Below are 20,663 nucleotides of genomic sequence, written 5' to 3'. Positions count from 1 at the left end.
TCTTTTTTTTAAAAAGTGTTTTCAGGCTCTTCATCAAGCACAAAGTATGACCCTGACATTCTGAAGGCTGAAATCTCCACTACAAGATTAAGGGTGAGAGTCGTTAACTCGTGTTCATTTGGATTCTGTCTACCAAGTTTATGATTATAGAATAAACATAGCTCTAACTAGCAGATGTATCTTGTACCCTGGCACTGAAACCTCCTAATATTCTCATTAGATACTATTCAGAGGTTTGAAATTAATTTTTAAAGCTGTCTCTGGTGCTTTCAGATAACACCATTTTGGGAAACTTTGACAGATATTCTAATTAGATGTAGGTTTAAATAAATATGATAAATATTTTCAGTTGTATGCCTTTGTTTTCTAAATGAAGAGTAAAAAGAGAAGAGTAGTAGGCTAAGGTGATCTGCAGCTAGATGTGTGCTTTTACACAACCTTTGTTCCGTGAGAAATGCATCATTAGCTGCTTGAACTGTCTCAGAAGTTTCTGTTGGTTTGAAAAATATTTTCCAATAATGGTGCAAAACCCCTCTGTTATGCCAAAATGGAACAGTTCAGATCAAGGATGAAAGCTTGTGTTTGGATTTTGAAATTGCTAATGAACACAAATCCATGATTTGTAGCTGTGTTCAGTATGGTCAGTAATAAACTCCATATAAATAACTTTCATTCACAGGTTAGTCCCTAATGAATTTATCTTGAATAAGGAAGAAATGGTATGAAAGACATTTAAAATATCTGTAGGGATTTCATTTCAGCTGTGGCATATAATGCTTTATGGATACATAAACACTACACTTCCTGTAGTTAGTAATGAGAAAAATTACATCAAAGCCTGCAGGTTAAAAAGACAGCACCTCACAGCACAGTTCTTCCATGCGGGCTGGAATACAGACTCCAAGAGAGCAGAAGCAGCACAAGAGACAGCATTTACTCAGCTCTTCCATTGCCCTCTCCTGGTTTGTGCACAGAGCAGCATTCTTAGAAGTCTCAGAGAGAAACATCCTCCTTCACACGGAGTAAGAGTTGTGATTAGGAATCTAAACAATTTATGTCTGAAAGGAACTGTGGAACAGCTCATTAAACTTTCAAAACCCAGTATAAATCAGGGATGGAATGCACTCTAAAATTTGTGTCTGGATGTTGCCCTCCTGACTATTTGTGCTCCTGTTCATCCTTACCAATCTCAATTTGTAGTCCCTTATCCATTAAGCCAAAGGGATGGTGATTAGTGAGGGAACTTATTCAAATGCTGGAGGTGGAAAGAAAAATTCTGTAAGTTTAGTAGGGGGAATCAAAGGCAGTAAGGACCCTATCAGGAGCAAGAAAGAAGAAACAAAGCAATAGCTACCTTCTAAAATAAGTGGAGCAGTAACAGATGTTTCCTTTGGCAAGGCAATCACCAGTATATTTAGGACACTTGACAGTGCTGTTGAAGAATAAAACACATGATGAAATTTAAATATAGTCATCTACTTGTCAAGAGGGGAAAATTCATGCAAGGCCCTGTGCTCACTTTTTCCAATTACCATGGACTGCAGATCTACAAATTGCTCACTAAGGTGAGATTCAGATATGTTTATCACAGTAATTCACCTTTTGGAGGTGCTTTCCTCTCTTCCTTGTTTCTTGGAGTCAAGGAGCCTAATATCCTGCTGGTTCCCAACATCTGATTTATTGGCATTGTAAAGTCCTGCGTATGTGCCTAAAATAGGTGACCTGAATCTTGTCTTCAGAGTTTAGAAGGGTGCAGTCCAAGAGTATCTGTATCAGCATAAAGTGTGTGGTCATCCAAAGCCACTGGATACGAAAATTGAGATAAGAAAAAGTGGAACCCTGTGATGCTAGGGCTGAAAAGTGGTTGTCATGGAAGATAGCAAGAGAGGTATGGCTGTTACCACAGTTTGCCCTTATCTGAATGTTTGAAGATGCTTGCTAATATGCCACCTTTGGGCATTTTGCAGTATATGCATGCATGGACTTAATGAGAAACAAAGTCATTAGTAAGCTGCCAGCCAGCTACTTAGATTTTGCACTTTGTTAGACCAGTTGCACTAAACCTGTTTCTCTGTCTCACAGTATCTGAGGCTTACTGGTATCAGGGTAACAGTGGATGGAGGGGGGAAACAGCACTGAAGGAAGTTCTGAACTGGCCTTTGGCCTTTTCCTTGTTAGCTGTGTGTAATACATGTATGTGGAGCCTTCTGGACACATGAACTGTCTGTTGTGCAGTAGGTCATGGAGAAAATATGACAGAAATCAGATACCTGTTAAATGAAAAAAGAAGGAAAATAAATATTTTTCTCACCACACTAAAACTGAGGGATCACATCCTGCAGTAGACTTTGAGTGGGGCCACTTGGAGTCTTAATTAGCAGTCAGCAAGATAATTCAAACAGCACAAAGCATATGTGATCACAGAAAGTTTTATGCACATGTAGCAAGTGGGTAGGAAATGCACCTTTATATAATAACAAGGGGTGGAGGGGCTGGGGAGGGTGGCCCTGTTGTTCCACTAGGATTCAAGTGCTGGGAATAGAAAGGGGTTAGCACAGGAGTCTGCTTGAAGATGTGGTTAGAAGTAGGAAACAGAGTTCTGTCAGGTGACTGCAGATGATGTGCAGGAGCAGTAAGGAAAAGGGTGAATGTTAGAACAAGTGAAGAGTTGTGAGAAAGCAGGAATTATATGAAAGTTTTGAAGGAGAAGACAAGGAGCCTAAGAATAGTTTAATGCAGGGATGATGCAGTAAACAGAGCCTATATTACGATGTAGGTCACATCCTTCTTGGATAATGCACCCAACTCACATTTCTTGATAATGAAATGATGATGAAGTACAGCAAACAACTCTCAGAAGATGATCTTGAGGAAAAATGTAAGAGTTTCTGAGAGATCCAATCGTCTAAGTTGAAATCAAGTGTGGCTTCTGCTATTAATATAAATACATGTTTCTGATTTTGAAAGGGAAAGGTTTAGCCATTCTGTATTTTTCAGAAAAATTCAGACTTGTTTCATATTTTACACATCACTTCAGCTGGAACACAGAGGTGATATCTGTTCATTTTCCTTAACCTTGATCAGAACACTTGAGAAATTATTCTTGGAGTTTTCATACTAGTCAAGGAGAAAATAGCTGAGGAGCACTGAATATATGCTTAGAGAAATTGTGTATTTGTCATGCTAACTATTCAGTATGGTCAAAATAAAAAACAGTTTTCTGTCAAGTAAAGCAACTAGTGATGATAGTATGATAGTTTCCAAAAGCCTGAACATAACCCCTCATCCAGAGAACAGATATTGCTTTGAAGAAAATGGAGATTAAAAGCATTTTATTTCTGTCACAGAAAATGTATTAGCCAGAAACTGCAAGCTGAAATCTCTAAGTATCATTCACAACCCCCTACAAAGACTGTATAAATCACTAGTTATTTTAGAAATGCAAAGCATTTTAAGTCTCTTGGAGAGCTGCAGCAGCTGCTGATGCTGAGTGCTTTTAGTTACCTGACATGCTGGGAATCATACTTCTTTGTTTTTATTCTTTAAATTATTTTTATTTGAAGAATATCAGCAAGTAGGAAGTCTAAAGGGATTTGGATGCAAAATATCTTGGAGACATATTTTGAAATTAATTTCAGTTAAAGTGGTTTAAGTTCTTGATATTAATATAATAAATTTTTCAAGAGTTTGAATATCTGAGAAGCTTATAAAAACAAGCGAGAATTTTAGAGGTAGGTGACAGCAGTGGACTTTTAGCTTTTCCTTTTTTCACCTTAATGATTGGAAAATTAGAAAGCTTAACAATATCTGGCTAGTACATAGAGTGCAAACGGGCCAGCTGCAGGGGTATAAATACCTAAATCTTGGACTCCACACTTCAAGAAGGCATTTGTCTCTGATCAATTTGTATTTCAGTACTTTCATTTTTAGGTGGTTTGTAAAACTTTGTTTCATGCATTTGGGAAATAATTAATCATTAAATGGGAGATTTTTAAATTTAATCTTGATTCATAAATATTTTGTAGTGTACATTGTAGTGCATTTTGTACCTGCTGACATCTCAAATAGCAATATTAAGAAGCAATTGACCATGCAAATTTAGGGAGAGTAGGGAATATTTTTTCCAAAGACATTTTTATTAAATGGACATAGATATTTGTGATTCACATGTCTTTAGTGATTGTTATCTTTGGATTAAATGAGGGTGAATTATATATTTAGGGATCCAGTGTCTGTAAAGCTTTATAAAAATGGATGGTTCCTGGGGAAAAAAAAAAGAGTCCATTTTGTCTTTTACAGTGCAAATGACTGAACAGCTTCCAGGAATTAAAAAGTGAAAATATAATAAAACTAAAAGTAAACAGCCATGTCCCTGTAGGACAGTTGGAATGCATGCTTAACAAGTGAGAAGTAAATTACTTGTTAAAGTTCTCACAGGTTTAATAACACAGTGTGGTATCAATACAAATAAGGAATGTGATTTAATCTGCTTGTGCCCCTTTATTACTAAAGCATGTTGCCCATAGACATCAGGACAAGATAAGATCTTTTTTTTTTTTATGTGTGTCAGTAGAGCAATTTACTCTTTTTCTCTCATCTGATGTAGTGCATACTTTAATTGTTCAAAGCCATGTGTTACATCGTTTAATAAGAGGAATTTTCTAACTCTTGCTTTGATTTAACACACAAGGTTAAGAAGCTGAAGAGAGAACTCTCTCAGATGAAGCAAGAGCTGCTGTACAAGGAGCAGGGCTTTGAAACACTGCAACAGTGAGTAAATGAAAATAGTAGAAACTGACTTAATTCAATCACCTGATTTCTTTTCTTTGGCATGGAATTCAATCTGTTTTATCTGAGAGAATTATTGTGGAGGAAAAGGACAATCTAATAACTCTGTTGTAGTTAGGAAGTGGGAAATCTGTGGAAATGGCAACACTTTTATGCAAGTGTTAACTTAAAAAAATTGTCTCCCCTCTTATTTTTTTTTTTAATGGGGTAGCTTGTGTTGCCAAGAGGCAGAAAGAAGGGCAGTGGTCAGGGGTCCCAAGAACAAAATTAGCTGCTTTGTATGTCCAATTTAATTTTTTTTTTTAATTTTTGAAAAGGTACTTAGGTCTTTTGTTCCTCCTTCCCTACCTATGAGCTCAAAAGAAAGAGAAAGGTGCTGTTCTTGGAGGTATGAATGGTACACAACTCTGCAGGGTTGGAAATTAGTCACAATTTGAGGATTAGACACCTGCCTTTCTTTGTTCCAGTTGCTGGGATGCATGGTGTCCAAAGGGCTGATACTCAACCGGGTGAGCTTTCTGGGTATTTAACCAGTTAGATTACTAGTGAATGAGTTTTTTTCAGTCTAAGAACTCCCTGCTGCTCCTGCCTTACAAAATTAGGCCCTAAAATATTAAACATTACTGGAACTGTCGCCATAAAGAACTTGCTGCACAGGAAACCTTGCTAACAAGTGTGTTTTCTTGACTAATGTGATGAGAAATTTATTAATGCTAGCTGTTTTCTACATTGTGGTATGTACTCATACATTAAGGATGCATTTCCACAGTAAAATGCTGAGCTGTTTGCTCTCAGGACGCTAGTTCCAGTAGCAGAAGCAATCCTCAGCACATTAGGAAGATTCCAGTTAAGTCTCTGTTCTCCTTCATTTTGACTAAAACAGAAATGTAAGATTTGTCTCTTATTTAAATATATAAAGACCAGCAAGGATAGTTGATTGAATTTAACCATAAATCAGATCTCATTGGTAGAAAAATTTAGAAGAAGGGAGACATATTGATTCTAAAGCATAAGGTAATAAAAACTCATGCTGCTGTCCCAGGATTAAAGGTTAGCTAATCATGCTGGTTTTATTATATTAATTCAACAATGAAGTATTGTTTTAAAGCAGCTTGCTCACAAGCCGTTTTGATAGGAATCCAAAGCATGATTCAGAAACTGTCAACAGCATTCCACAGAAATACAATGGACATTTGTTTTTAAAATTCAGTCAGCCACTTTCAAACAGTACTAATCCCATTAATTTAAAACAGGATGATGGAATATCTTATATATCAGAGATCCTTCTTGTCTATCTCAATTATATACAGAATAAAGCAGTTGCAATTTGAATGTGGCATGTCATATTACTAGACAGCATGTGGTGTATTACCCAGCCGTTCATTCATGATCCCAATTGTTGGCGTATCCTCTATCTATTTGACCTTAGCAACCTGGTAAGTTACCAAAAATTGAGAGCTGTCAGACAGTAAGTGCCTGCCTATGAAAGAATTTGATGAACTTTCAAGCTGAAATAAATATGTCCTTGAATAGAAATTATTGCCATGCCACAGAGGTAATTTCCTTACACAAATGCAGTTTAGTTTGTACAAAAACTGGAATGTGCAGAAAGGAGAACAGACATGCTCACAGCTTTACAGACTGCTTTAGAAGTTTGATAGTTTTGCGGCCAAAACTTGAAGAAAATAGAAGACAGTTACGGGTGTATTGTGCAAGTTGATGTTCTTGCTGGGGATGCTTCCAGCTGTTGCTGGAAGATGCTTCAAGATGGCTGTTGCTCTGGTTAAATTTTTGAAGCACAGCTGCAGTCATTTCCATGGTGCTATGAAATACTCTGTTAAACTAGAGACCAGAAAAATGTGTTTACAAACTGTAGTTCTGGAAGGAAATACGGAAACAGTAAAACAAATAATCTTTTTATCTCTAAGTTTAGAGTAGCCTTGTTTTATTGCTTTGAGGTTACAGTTTCTAAAATCATTGGTAGTTCAGGAATTTAATGAATTGTCCAATCTATGACATATGGCATTAATTATCCAGAGATTTTGTGAATAAAGAGAGCCTGGTGACAGGCTAAGCAGAACAGCTGTTCCAGACAGTTAATGCCCAGGATTAGGGTGAACTAGAGGGAAACTGAGACAAGAATGGTTCTGGTTATGTTTCTGCTCAGAAAGGCTGATTAGTACCAAGAAGCCTGCCTGTCTGCCCATGTCCCAGTGTGGGTTTCAGTGGAAGGATACTACTTAAAATAAATTCTGCTTCTGTAAGGACCACAAATAGTTATTAGTATGAAAGGTGTACCCAAAAGCTGCTTTATGCTGCAGAGAGTTGTGGTGGGAATGGGAATTTTGACAGTATTGTCAACAATAACTCTGCTCCTTGACATTTTTGCCAAGGATTAAGTTGTATTTGAACAGAGATTTCAACATCATTTTTCCTTTCTGTGTCTATTGCAAAAAAAACAGTATCTCGCCTTCTTCCTTTCTGTTCTCTAACTCTGCTTCTGCCTGAAGTAGTAGAACAGCAGAGATATAAGTATGATTTTCTCTATCTGCTATTAATATTCTCTCTTTCAACAGAATTGACCAAAAAATGTCTGGAGGTCAGAGTGGGTATGAGCTGTGTGAGGCCAAAGCCATCCTGAAGGAACTGAAGTCCATCAGAAAGGCGATCAGTTCAGGCGAGAGAGAAAAACAGGACTTAATGAAGGTATTTTGATTGGTTAATGGAAGTTTTGCATGGATTTGTTTTAACATGACTCACTTCCCTGACGATAAATACTTCACACTTTATATTTTTAAGGGATTCTCAAAACTCTTTGAGCCAAACTAGCATTAAAATTAATTTTCGGAGGCAGAAACTGAAGGCTGTGACATTCCTAATTCAAAAAGCTGCTCTGTGGCAGAGAATACAGATTTTTTTGGAACTGGAATGTAAGGTACAATTCCTATGTTACCACTAAAGCACAATTTAGAATATTAAGTGGACAAAATTGATATATTCTGAGATGCCTGACCATTTTGCAAATGAATGGAAATTTTTCTAATCTAAATTTCTATTTCTAACCCTAATCCTGTTTCCATTTCTTAAATCAGATTTCTCTTTTGTTGGTTTTTTTTTCAGCAAAATTAATAATTGGTTGACAAATTAAAAAACAAACAAAGTCCCCAACCAGAGACAAACCCAAATGAGGAGCTTTTACATTTTCACAGGCATTGGTCACCCTTAGTGTTACCTACCACTTAATTAAAAGGATGGGTTGCTTAATATGAAATAAACCCAGAATTGTTATCGTGGAGTCTTTTATGTAAATATCTTTTGGAGATAAACTGGTGTAAACATGGTAAAGTACAAAGGAACTTTAATGCCTCTTCCTTCTCTAATTCCTGGACAGAGTCTTGCAAAGCTGAGGGATAAATTCAGTGTTGACCAAACCACTGAAACATGTGAACCAGACTTGAGTTCCAGTTCTGTAAACTCCCAGCTGTGTTTTCCTAGACAAACTCTGGATACAGGGTCTCAGACTGACATTTCTGGTGAGGTGAGCTTTCCATTTTGTCCAATGTAAAGAGAAATTGAAGAAGAATGCTACTGTTAGTGGAATTGGAATCAAATGGCAGATCACTGTTGCAGATGGTGTATATATATATATATATGTATACTTGTTTCACAGAATTACTTAGAATCACTCACACTAGAATTACTTTTCTGGTTTTTTGCCTTGAATTTTAAATCAAGATTGAGATGAACTTTATACATTTGCACGATAGCATTTATGACAATCTTATTTAGTGAAATGGTTCCAGTATAGTGAAGGTGAGGATAAGTGGATAGTATTTTTAAAAATCTGTATATAGTATATGTTTCACCTTACAGACCTAATTAAATATGAAGATGACTTTTTTTATTTTCAGGAAAAGAGGTCTCAGAATTTAAATTCACAGTGTCATTTCACACAGCTGAAAAACTGTTCATGGAACTACTTGTTCAGTGATTTAGTAAAACCTTGTTTCACTGATGTTATATTTTACATACACAGAAGGCTGTTTAATTTTGATACCTTCTTTGAAGTTTTGCAAGCTAAGTTTGTAAGAGAGAGAGTGCAAAAGGTTTGCCAGGCAAAGAGCTTGTCTGTGTTTTGTAACAAATTTATTAAAGTCTGACTTTGAAATGCACTGACACAGTTCTAAATTCTGCGTTCAACAGAATTCATAGTGGGAGATCAGAATTTTTGGCATAGTTGCTGCAAGAGATCCTTGAAAATGCTCTGGCTTTACTGTGATAGAATATCAGCATTTGGTAGTACAGTAGCTAAAAGTGTGTCTCAGAAGAAAACAGCACTGTTACGTTCAGCTGAGTAGATGAGATCTTGACTAGGATTTAACAGCAACTGTGGGTCTGGCTGCAAGGGCAGGGTGGTAGTTTTATTTTTCTTTAAGTTGTAATTTTTGTAGCCTCTGCCTAGATTTTGTTGGCTCGTTTAAAATATTTGCACAATAATGGGACTACATTTTGTTTCGTTGTTTGTTTTTTTTCCCCCTCAACAGATTGGAGCAAGAAGTAGATCAAATTTAGCAGAGAAGGTCAGACTCAGTCTGCAGTATGAAGAGGCCAAACGAAGGTAAGGGGGTCGGTGGGAGCGCGGGGCCCGGGAAGTTCCCGGTGCCCCCGGGGTGGGGAAGTTCCCGGTGCCCCCGGGGTGGGGAAGTTCCCGGTGCCCCCGGGGTGGGGAAGTTCCCGGTGCCCCCGGGGTGGGGAAGTTCCCGGTGCCCCCGGGGTGGGGAAGCTGCCGGTGCCCGGGAAGTTCCCGGTGCCTGCAGCTCCAAGGCCGGGCTCGCAGCGACATCCAGCGGGCGGCACCGCCGCGCGCCCTTCCGGGGCTGCAGCGCTCGGGAACGCCGCGGCTGTTCCTTAGTGCTGAGCTTGGATGTGTTGGGAAACAAAATTAAAACGCTGACAAATTACTGGCAGTTCCAGGATTAAGGGAATACAGCGAGCTGGCTTTCTGAGGAAAGAAGTCGCCAGGTTATTTATGTCTATTATATCCTTCTTTGGGATCGTAATTTCACTTTACTATACCACTGAAGGCTTGTCAGTTTTAGGGTTGCTTCAGACTTCCAGTGCAGATTTAGTAGGCTTAATTATTTCTTTTTTTCCCTTGGGACTTTAGATAATTTAAAAACTTGTTACCACTATGGGTTGGCTTTTTATTTTTTTTTTCATTAGTTTAATGTGAGAGAAAAGAAGTCAGGACCTGCTCCACTGATGAACGTGGAATGCCTTTCAAATAAAGTTCTGTGGTGCTTACCCATGAAAGTGGTGCCATCTTGATGAATTGCCACGGCACTGAAAAATGGGCACCAGAAAGCAGAACATTCAGTGTTTGAATGACATCTTCTGGTGCACCAGAGGTGCTGCACAGTACCGGGGCAAGATTTACTATTGGGATAGTATTCTTTTGTGGCACGATTTTCTAATATTTGTCAGCAAATTATTTGTCAGCTATTTAGAAACCTTACTGTTTTTGTTGTGGAGGTTCTTTGTCATTTAAGGGACATATAAATCTACACTATTCCATGCCAAAAGTTTTAGGTTTTTATATATATATATATATATATATATATATATATATATATATACTGTGAAGAGCTGAACAAGGCAAGAAAATTTTTTTAAAAAAGCGTTTTTCCCCAGATGAAAACTGTGCCTAGAATGCCATTTTATCTCAGATTTAAGTATTTTTTCAGATGGAAAACTGTGGCATGATCATTTAAAAACTACAAAAATAAATTTCCAATTTAGAAGTACCAAGTAATGGCTTAGTTGTTTTTAGGTTTTAAAGGCAGGAGTCTGCATAACTGATTTTTTGCCTAATTTCAGATGTATACTTCCTCCTACAGAGTAGTAGCTACCATCCTTACCAGTAACAACAGTAATCCTTTATATGCTCATCGTGGATCATAAAACCTCATTGTATAATCAATGCGTTCATCAAAGAACACCAAAGTTATTGTACTTGTTCAATACTGAACATGTATGATTTCAGCTCAGAATCATCACATACATAATGTTAATTGTCAGGTGGTCACTTAGATGCAAGTAGGTGGCATTGTTTCTCAGGCACCATTGATCCAAAACCTGATCACCCTCTATTTTGGCTGTGTGTAGATACCAAGAAGTCCCAGCACTGCATTTTATCTTTGTTTTGTAGGAACAAAAAACTTCCTTGAAGTCAGTCAGTTTGCTACTTCTATCTTATTCTGGCATGGGAGGAAAAGAGAAAGCAGGAGAAGCTATACAGTGCTCAAGAGTACAGAGTACTGCAGCACAAGATCTTTATTTATCACAAATTACTTAGCCAAGAACATGGGTCAAAATTTCATGTAACTTGGAATAACAAACATACATACCAGTTTGCACATAAAGTTCAGTACCTAATTGTACCCATTCCCCCGAGTATTGTGGCCACTGCAACCATCGCTGAAATTTAGTAAGTGTTGACCATCATTTCTGAAACACTAAATGGGCAAATTCTCAATTATTTTGTGGTAAAATAGCTAAGATGAAGAGAGGATCTTGTAAGTGAACATCTCTACTTGAAAATCATCAGATAATTTTGTAGCCAGCAGAATGTCTTGAAGAGGTGGTATGTTCATAACTATGCTGAATTCAGTTGCAGTTGTTATTCAAAAGGATCTGATACAGTATGCTGACAATCCTATCCTGATGTGATGAAGATCTGGCTAATATTCCTTTTTGGCCTGTTGTGGCATCCCACCCTTAAGGGGAAAGGGGCATCCAAGATTTATAGATGCCTGTGGTCAAAAAGGAATGACAAAAGTCAAAGAGTCACCAAAAACTTACAAACTTGTATTAGTAAATTATACACACAGCATGGAAATTGTGATGTCAGTCCCTGACCTCCGAGTATAAACAAGTGGTGATGGATTTTGAATAGGGGGTAGAATGAAATTGGAAAGGGAGAGAAAAGAAGAAGGAGAGCAAGGAAACAAACATCAGCAGTCCTGGCTCCAGCATGGATCCATCTGATGGGGTGTCCAGGGTCCTGGAGCACCTGTGTGGGTACCTGTTCAGAGACAAGCTTTCCTTGCTCGGGAGTTCTGTTTCTCACTTTCTATGCAAATTAGCTATCATGAGCAGTCTGTTCTTCCACACCTTTCTGGAAATGGGTTGAGGGCTTCAGGAGCTTTGGTGCTCTTGATCCACCCCATACTACAATGGGAACAGCAGTTGCACAAACTCAAACTGTTGAGTTCATCTCTTTTGTCTTTAGGTACCTGCTGTTGTACTGCCTTTTTATTTAATTGTATAGAAGAGCAATGCTTTCGTCTTAAGATTTGCTGAAGTGGGCACCTTGCTGTGGTGCACATTCTCTCACCGCGGCCGTGTCTGTTTCCGAGGAGCCGTCAGCCTCCCACAGCACAGGAGAAATCCATCATACTCATGAATGAGTAAAGCATGGTGCCACTGCTATGTTACCAGACAGATTGCTCTCAATAAAGCTTTTAATAACATTGTGACTTCTACTTGAACTGGAATAGGAGCAACTAATTTTTAATGTGTATGCATATTGCTGCAGGCCTTGATATGTGGCCCGATTCTCTAGCGTAGTCTGCGTTCTTGTGAAACAAAACTAGAAGTAGGGCCTTGATTATAAAATGTTATTATATCCTGACACGTTTCAAAATATTGCATTGCTTCTCTCTTTCCTGGGCTTTGTGTACTGTGCTGTACTCAGGTAAATCTGCTTTGTTTTATTTTAGCATGGCTAATTTGAAGATTGAACTCTCTAAGCTAGATGGTGAAGTCTGGCCTGGAGCACTGGATGTGGAAAAGGAAAAACTGATGTTAATCAATGAAAAAGAAGAACTTTTAAAGGAGCTTCAGTTTATTACACCACGCAAACGTACTCAAGATGAGCTAGAGCACCTAGAAGCAGAAAGGAAGAGGCTTGAGGAAGAGCTGGTGTCTGTGAAAAGCATACCCAGTCAAGCACTTGCTGAAAGGTAAGGGGTTGCTTTTTGCTAATATTAAATTCTGCTTTCTGCAATCTAACCTTTGTACTCATTGCAGACGCTGAACTATGCTTTGATGGGCTGCTTTCCTTCAGTGACTGTTCAATGTAGATCTTAATTAAATTTGTTATTAGCCCAATGGATAGAAAACCAAAGAAGTCTTCAGTACTGTGAGAGAATGTGAACACCCTGTATCTGCTCTGCAGTATCAGTTGCTCTGCATTTGTTACCAGCATGAAAATGCCTGTGACAGATGTTAAATAACTAAGGAATGTCAACACACCAGCAGGAAGGCAATACATCAGTCACTCGTTTCTGATAATAGCTGTAAACTGTTTGAACTCAGGTTACAAAGATTATCTTGATTGTTGCAACATCTGAAGCCTTTCATTTATGAGTTTTATTACACACAAAAATGCAACCATAAGGGGGAAAACCCCAAAAAGTTCAGATGAGAAGGACAATTGCTGCAAAACTTCCCTATCTTGCTGCTACCTAACAAGAAAGTGAAGCTACTCTCACAATAAATCGTTTTTAGCCATATTCAGAGTCTGAGAAAATCAAAGCTGACTGTCACAGATAGACTTTTCATCAGCTCTAAGTGGAAATAAATTTAGGGGCACCTTGATCCCCCATAAAATGCAGTAAACACACAATGTCATTGTGTCTATCAATGTAGCATGCCTTACAGAAGTAATGCAATCAGCACTGTGTGACTTTCTTACTTCCCTCTACTAGGAAACATCTGCTGTTGTTCCTGTGTGCAGTATGGCATCCTGTATGTAAATATGGCGTCCTATATAAATTCCTGTTACAGGAGTAGAAACTGAGTCCTAAATTTTAGCTGAGTAACAAGGAAGTTTTTCTGTTCACAAAGTACAACTGTGTGTATTACACAAGATTTTTTAACACTTGTATGCTTTATAATAGTTTAAACTGCATTATATTAATAATCCAAATATGTTTTAGAAGAAAGGAACTATATTTTTACAGGAGAAGCTGTCTGTCTGTGCTAGTAGTACCTAAAGTACCATGGATCTGTTGTTCTTTGCCATTAATAAATGGAGAATAAGGGGTCAATAATAAAATCACATTCACAAATAAGTAATTTGAATCCAAGATTTTGATAATATGCTGTTGTATAGCTAAATCTTGGTTCAAGCTACAAATAGGTAGCTGGTGACTGAATCTTGTGGTTTGGATTTGCTTTAGTGCCAGAGTAAGTCCTGCACCTGACTTTTCCCATACATGTCAGATGACAAACTTGAAACACCAAGGGCAAGTAAAATTCTGCCCCATTTTCAAGAAGAAATGAATTTTCCATGTGAAGTGACAAAATGAGTTGTTAGAGATTCCTGCCCTCCTCTCCCCCCACCCTCCCCCTTTTTTCCTCAGACTTTTTTCCTTCGATTTTTAATCCTGAAAATATGGAGTGTTTGGGCTTTTTTTCCTGAGGTTAATGTAAGGTATGTTGTGCACTGCTGGTTGAGGTAGCACTTATGGTGGCTTCTGGGTTGCTTTTTTGTTATTCCAGTGAATCTCCAGTGAATTTCTAGTTTCAACTGTTTATATTAAAACTGTCTCCTTTGGTGACTTCAGAGTTCATAAATCCTTTCACACAAGGCTATTTTGAGGACTATTTCAGATTACTGTGAAATAAATCTTCTTTTTCAGAAGGATTCAGATGATGAAACTTTTTTGAAATGTCAATTTAAAAATACATTTAATTGTAGCAGATCAATCAGCAGGATTTTTTTTCTTGGAGATGAAGGAGATTCTCATCTCCATTATCAGTGGGGGAGCCATGCCATCTTCAAAATACTGTACTATTGTTGCATTATCATTTTCTTTGATACAATTTCATCAATGCCTTCAGTTTGCAGTGTTTTCGTAGGTACTGATAATGAAGCAGCAGCATAAGAAGCTGTGGACTGTGCCAGAGCTTAATGCAATGAGGGTTCTTTCATTTGGTTTAGTGGTTTTTGTTTTGGTTTTTTTTTTCTTTCATTTCTAAAGGGAAAAGAAGCAGGAGACGTGCTCTGACTTAAAACAAAAACATTATAGCATAGCCCTGGGTTATTTTGGAGCAGGATGCTGAAATTGCTACTAGTAGATGTACGTGGATTCAATTTACAGAAGGAGGGTGTAGATCATAACATATCAACTTCAAAAAGGCAGAGACAGGGCATATTCTGACTGCTTTAAGAAGCCTTAAAGCAACTGTGTAGAAATAAGTGGATTGTGGAACTGTTGAGAACCACTTTCTTGCCTCTGAGTTGCATTATTGTTTTAATCCTTGGCAGTGTCTTCCAAGTAAACACAGTCAGGTGTTTGAACAGGTCCATGATTTAAGTATGTGATTGTGCTGTTGCCTGAAAAACTGGCACCTGCTCTTGTGCCTGTCTCAAACATGTCCACCTAAGTTTGCACTGAAAGGTTAGGTATGTGCAATTTAACTTTTTAATGAATTTTCTTGAAAGAGTCTCTGCCCCTCTCAGCGATGTTACAATTTAAGATCAAAAGAGAAAGATGTCTCACTAACACTGAAGTACCTCTTGCAAGGAGTAATAGGTTAATTTAAATAGAAGTGGTGCAGACAGGAGAGACCAAGAGAGGTCTGTGTCAGAATAGGTAACACAATGGTTTTAGGTGTTTACACGGGGTTTTTTTGGATGTTATAGTTCCTGCTTGTGCTATAGAGCGAAGGTTTATTGCCTGAAAGTTTTGGAGGTGGGGTTGTTGGGGTTTTTTTTCCATTTGGCCTGATGTAGAATGAAAAAGCTTTCCCTGAATCTCAGTTCATTTTGAGATAAATTACTTCCTGCATTTCCTCAAACTTTCACAAGTGATCAATCACTTGGCTTGTGTTTGTGATTTGTGATTAGCATTTTTCTGACATTAAGCTGTAGGTATTAACAATTGTATTTAATTACTATTTAATTACTAATAGATCAAATTACTTCCAGGAAATAATTTTTTTTCAGGTGCTAAATTATAAGGGATAAAATATGTTTATCAACTTCCTTAAGACAGTAAAAGAGAACAAACTGTTAATTGTGCTTTTGAGATAAAAACCAATGAAACCTTTTAGTTCAGTAGTACAAATTCAGTTGCTATAGTGTCTCTCTTGAGGTGGCTGTAGGTGTGTCTTTTGAGGGGTTAATCAGTCAGAGAAATTCCTAAGCTTTTATTTTCTTTCTTGCCTTCTACCATTAGTAGTTGAACACAGAACAGTTTCTATGCCTCCTCCTTGAGAATAAAAAGTCATAGCTCACTACTGAAAAGCCACTAAAAAGCTAATTGAAGAGCACTCTTGCTTGGGAAAAGCAGGATAGATTAATATTTTAAAATAAGACAGAAGACATGGATAAATAGTAAAATTATAAGAAAGGGTGTCTGATACTATAGATTAACATAATTTTTGGTGTGGAAATCTGTGTGTATGTCTTCCTGAGTGAAGAAAGAAATACTGCATATGCTTTTAACAGCCTTAGCAGGTACTGGCAGATAAACACATCACTGCAATGTGAGAGCACATGCAGCATGGGCAGTGGAGTGGAAGTCACACCCTGCCTCACCTTGGGGTAACTTATTCACCTTTGTATAACTCAGACTTGCTCACTGAATAAGCATGGGTGTAAGCAAGTGCTTTTAATGCTTTGCTGAATCAGGCACTTAATGTCTTTTTGCTGGTATCTGACATTCAAAGGGAGTGAATTCTGGGCACTCTTGAGTATTTAATTCAGTTCATTTCGCTTTGCGTAAGAAAGCAATGGTTGATGTTGCTTGTTTCTCAGATTAGTTGCTTGAGAACTTGTGACTGTATCAGTTGGCTGAGCAAGGCCTTGAGGAGAATATAGTCATCCACAACTACAAGAGGATTTTAGCTGAATCCACTGAGAGAGGGCAATTTGTTTAATGTAAATGGAGTGATAAAAGGGACTAAAAAGAGTGAAAAAATCACTCTAAAGGTTAGTGAATAATTTCTCCTAGCCAAGAGGAATAAGAGAATTCCCCATTTTGTGGCTTTAGAGCTGTTCTAGATAACAAAGCAGGAGGCAATAAATCCTGTTTTCTTACAAAGGTGAACTTGATGATGAGCATTACAAAGCTGTGTGGCTCTGAGGTGCTGACAAAGCTGTTGGGAATGTAGAAATCTTTACCAAGGACTTCTAAATATGGTGTATAATCTCAGAATCTTTCACTGAATGCTGCTTTCATTTGCTGTGTTTTATCTCTATATAAAGATTCTAAAATTAAAGGGAGTGCTTTGATTTTAAACTTTAAAATATCAAAACTAATACTGATATTACTGGTATTGGTGTTCTTTTGGTTTGTTTGTTTGTTTTGGTGGTTTTTTCCTGGTTATGTTGGTTGGTTTTTTTTTCCCCCTAGAATTATATTAGGTGAGGAGGGAGCCTGCAGCATGAGTACAGATCTTATTATCCTGAAGTTGCAGCTATTTTCCCAGTGCTCATTTGTTACTCTTTTATTGGGTGCATATTCTCCTTGGTACAGTGTGAATGTCCCAACCCTGTGCTTGCTAATATACTCAGCAGGTTTGTTACAGTGCTTGGTATTCTGCAGGTAAAGTTACTCTGCTGAAGCAGTTGGGGTTTTACGATCAGGCTGAGAGCTAGCACAGTATTTTGGATTTTAGTCACTGGCAACCTGATAAAAAACTAAGGGATCTTCACTTTGTTTCTTTTTTATCTATAAAATGTTCTAGCCTATTCTGTAATGCTTTCCTGAACTAATACGTACATATTTTTTGCAGATTAAAATTGGAGGAGAGAAGAAAAGAGTTGGTACTGAAACTTGAAGAAACTACAAAGCTAACTACCTATTTGCATTCACAGCTTAGGAGGTGAGATTGTACTGCATGATGCAAAACCTGTTTTGTAGTGGACCTGGATGTCTCAACTCCATTCTTAGGTTTTTCTCTTAGCTGGAAGCTCAGCAAAATTTATTTAAGTAAGAAAATGCAAGCATAATAGCTTCAAGCATTTTGTCACCATGTAAACCTGGTGTACTTTTATAATTTCAGCAGAAGTTTTCCAAGTTGACAGTTCTGTTATTGTTCAGTAAATATATTTTAAGTGTTTAGAAGGACCTGCTTAAATTATTTTTTATGACATTTTTTCCCAGCAGTCCTCCAGAACTGAGGCAGTGACACTCAGTTTCTCTGGCCTGGCAGGACTCCCTATCTCCTGTTATTTACAGGACAATATTGCATGTTACAGCCTTAGCCATAATTTATATAGTTGGATTTACTGTGCATGTGGAGTGTGTGTTGTCACACAGATGGGAAGCAGTTCTGCTATCAGTCGTCCATCTGGCATCTTTCCCAGGTGCTTGGGCATAGGGTAGGCTGCATGAATTGCTCTAGAGGTGGCAACACTCCTCTGCTGTCGTAGGCTCCATTTTGGGGATCCATGTGCTGTCACATTGACCACACGAGCACCCTCATCGGAGTGGAGCAGGTTTCCGATGGGCTATCACAGCTGAGAAGGCTGCTGTTACTGCCAGACCAGTCTGTCAAATCTGCAGCTTTTCCAGAAGAAAAGGGGTTTAGGCAGGTGGCCGTAAGTTTGATAAATTGTTCTGGTGGTGTGCAGGTTGGGCACACTGAGCTAAGCTAGGTATGGGTACTTAAAAAGTATAATGCCCCAAGCAGGTTTTGGTTGTAATCTGTTACAAGGCAGTTTCAGTCAAGCTTCCTTCTCTTTGTTCTGTTTTGTGCTGGTTTAGTTTAGTAACATCAGTATGTTTGTACTTCTCTTTGCAGCCTCTCAGCTAGTACATTATCTGTGTCTTCAGGGAGCAGTTTGGGATCTCTGGCATCCAGCCGGGGGTCTCTGAACACATCAAGCAGAGGGTCGCTAAACTCACTCAGCTCCACGGATCTCTACTATAACCAAGGCGATCAAATTACAGATTTGGACTATCAGTACAAACTTGATTTCATACTGCAAGAAAAAACTGGTTACATTCCTTCGGGGCCTATCACTACTATTCATGAAAATGAAGTGGTCAGTTCCCATGGGAGACTTGGTTACAGTGACTCTCCTTCAGCTGCAGACCATCCCAAATTGACTGAACCTCCCAAATCTGTGACATCATTGTCTTCCAGATCCTCACTCTCCTCCTTATCCCCCCCAGGCTCCCCTTTGGTTTTAGAAGCTGCATTTTCAGTGTCAGCTCAAAATTCCCCTCTGCATCACCTCACTACAGACTTTGAAGACTCTGACATTTCAGGTGATTTTGCAGGCATTAGCTTCTGCGAGAACCAAATATTATTGGACTCTGAAGCCAGAGCAGGATCTCAGATTCCTACAGATGATAAAGATCTAAATGTTAGGCAGCCTCTGCCTTCTCTACATGAAGGAAGTTCAGGTAATTAAAATCTAATGTTAAACGTATATGCAACATAAAAATTAACAGCTGGCTCTTGAAATGAGGACATACCTTGTGTAACTGAAGAGTATCTTGATCATTATGCACTTGCATGTTCTGAGGGATGTTACCTAACTTCTAGTTTTGGCTACAGAGAGCAGCAATCAACCTGATTCAGTCCACATGTTTTAATAGCTATTTTAGAAAGTAAGTTCATGTATTGCAATCTGTCACGAAAACAGTAACACAAAAACCTGAAGCTGGATTTTGAAAGCATGGAGGATGCATGGTGTTCTTGGGTTTTATCAGGATGTGTGGATACAGACCAAATACCCTCTGCTGTTTTTTTAATAACTTGAGATCAAATACTTTGTTTCTCATTGAAGAGTAAGTGAACTGACATCCTCAGTAAAAAAAACTTCTGGACTGAGAATTATGTGTTATATGTATCTAATTATCTGGGCCCGCTGTCACTGAAAGATCTGCAGTTCATTTTGAATTGAGAAGGACAGGTGACTACATGCCGTGTAAGTTACAGTGAGAGTTTCCCCATTTTTAACATGGATTTCACAGCTTTTAGCTTTTTATCCAAGTTAGAGCCCCGAAGTGAGTCTAGGCTCCCCTGCAGCTTGTGGGTAACTTCCATGAGAATGAGACATCTTGTCCTAAAGCACACTTCCCCTTAAGGAAGAAGGGATGGATGACTGTGAGCTATCAAGGTATCCTTAGTTACTAGTTAACTTCGAGGTGGCTGAATTGGGTGTGATGAATTCCACTTCTGGTCTGTAGCAAAAGCCATGCAACATAGTTGTCATTTTATATTGTCAAAACTTTTGGCAGAGTCTGGAATGTCAAAAATCCCTGCTGTCAAGAATTGATGGCTTGTGCTCAGTCTTAAGAGTGCTTGCTTTGCTGCCTTTTGCTAGGGCTGACAGTATGTTGTGCTCTCTCTGCACATTCATTCTTTTCTAGTGTCACTCTGTGTCATTGTCTTCAAGTATGTTGCAAACCATTCATGTTTATTCTACACTCTGTTTTCTCAAGGAAGAACTGAGTGAGACAGATTTCCAGTAGTGCTGAGCACTGGCAGCCCTATTTGAAACCTGGTCAGTACCTGGCATTTCCAACTGTATTTCTGAGCTGGTAGGGAAGCAGCTAACTAAGGAGTTTGGTGTTTAGAATAAATATGGCCTAGCTCTTGAGCATTGTCCAGATTTGCTACCAAGTTTGAACTCTTATGCTTGGAGTTTTCCAATTTTTAATGAAAGTATCTTGTCATATTCATACAGTTATATATTTTAATGAGAAATTTGCTTTTATTTTTTTTTCATTCTCTCAAGGACTTGTAACATCTGTTGTCTAATTAGATTAGCTTACTGCAGTATTGTGGTAATTTCAATGTTGGCCAGAGCAATGTGGCACCAGAAGAGAAAGGTATGGTGTGCT

At 38.3% G+C, this 20,663-nt stretch overlaps 1 protein-coding gene across 1 annotated transcript in view; it reads left to right on the top strand.

Annotated features, from left to right (window-relative positions):
• WWC2 (WW and C2 domain containing 2) overlaps positions 1-20,663 on the top strand; it is a 91,851-nt gene that overhangs the window by 47,292 nt on the left and 23,896 nt on the right. The window contains exons 4-11 of the mRNA XM_062493593.1: positions 17-93; positions 4,691-4,770; positions 7,365-7,494; positions 8,180-8,326; positions 9,333-9,406; positions 12,570-12,812; positions 17,599-17,688; positions 18,610-19,217. Coding sequence (XP_062349577.1) covers positions 17-93; positions 4,691-4,770; positions 7,365-7,494; positions 8,180-8,326; positions 9,333-9,406; positions 12,570-12,812; positions 17,599-17,688; positions 18,610-19,217 — 1,449 coding nt within the window. The remainder of the gene's footprint in view (positions 1-16; positions 94-4,690; positions 4,771-7,364; positions 7,495-8,179; positions 8,327-9,332; positions 9,407-12,569; positions 12,813-17,598; positions 17,689-18,609; positions 19,218-20,663) is intronic.

The sequence above is a fragment of the Cinclus cinclus genome, chromosome 5 (assembly GCF_963662255.1).
Source record: "Cinclus cinclus chromosome 5, bCinCin1.1, whole genome shotgun sequence".
NCBI classification, from domain to species: Eukaryota; Metazoa; Chordata; class Aves; order Passeriformes; family Cinclidae; genus Cinclus; species Cinclus cinclus.
The sequence above is the reverse complement of the archived record's forward strand: the minus strand, read 5'-3'. Positions and strand labels throughout refer to the sequence as shown.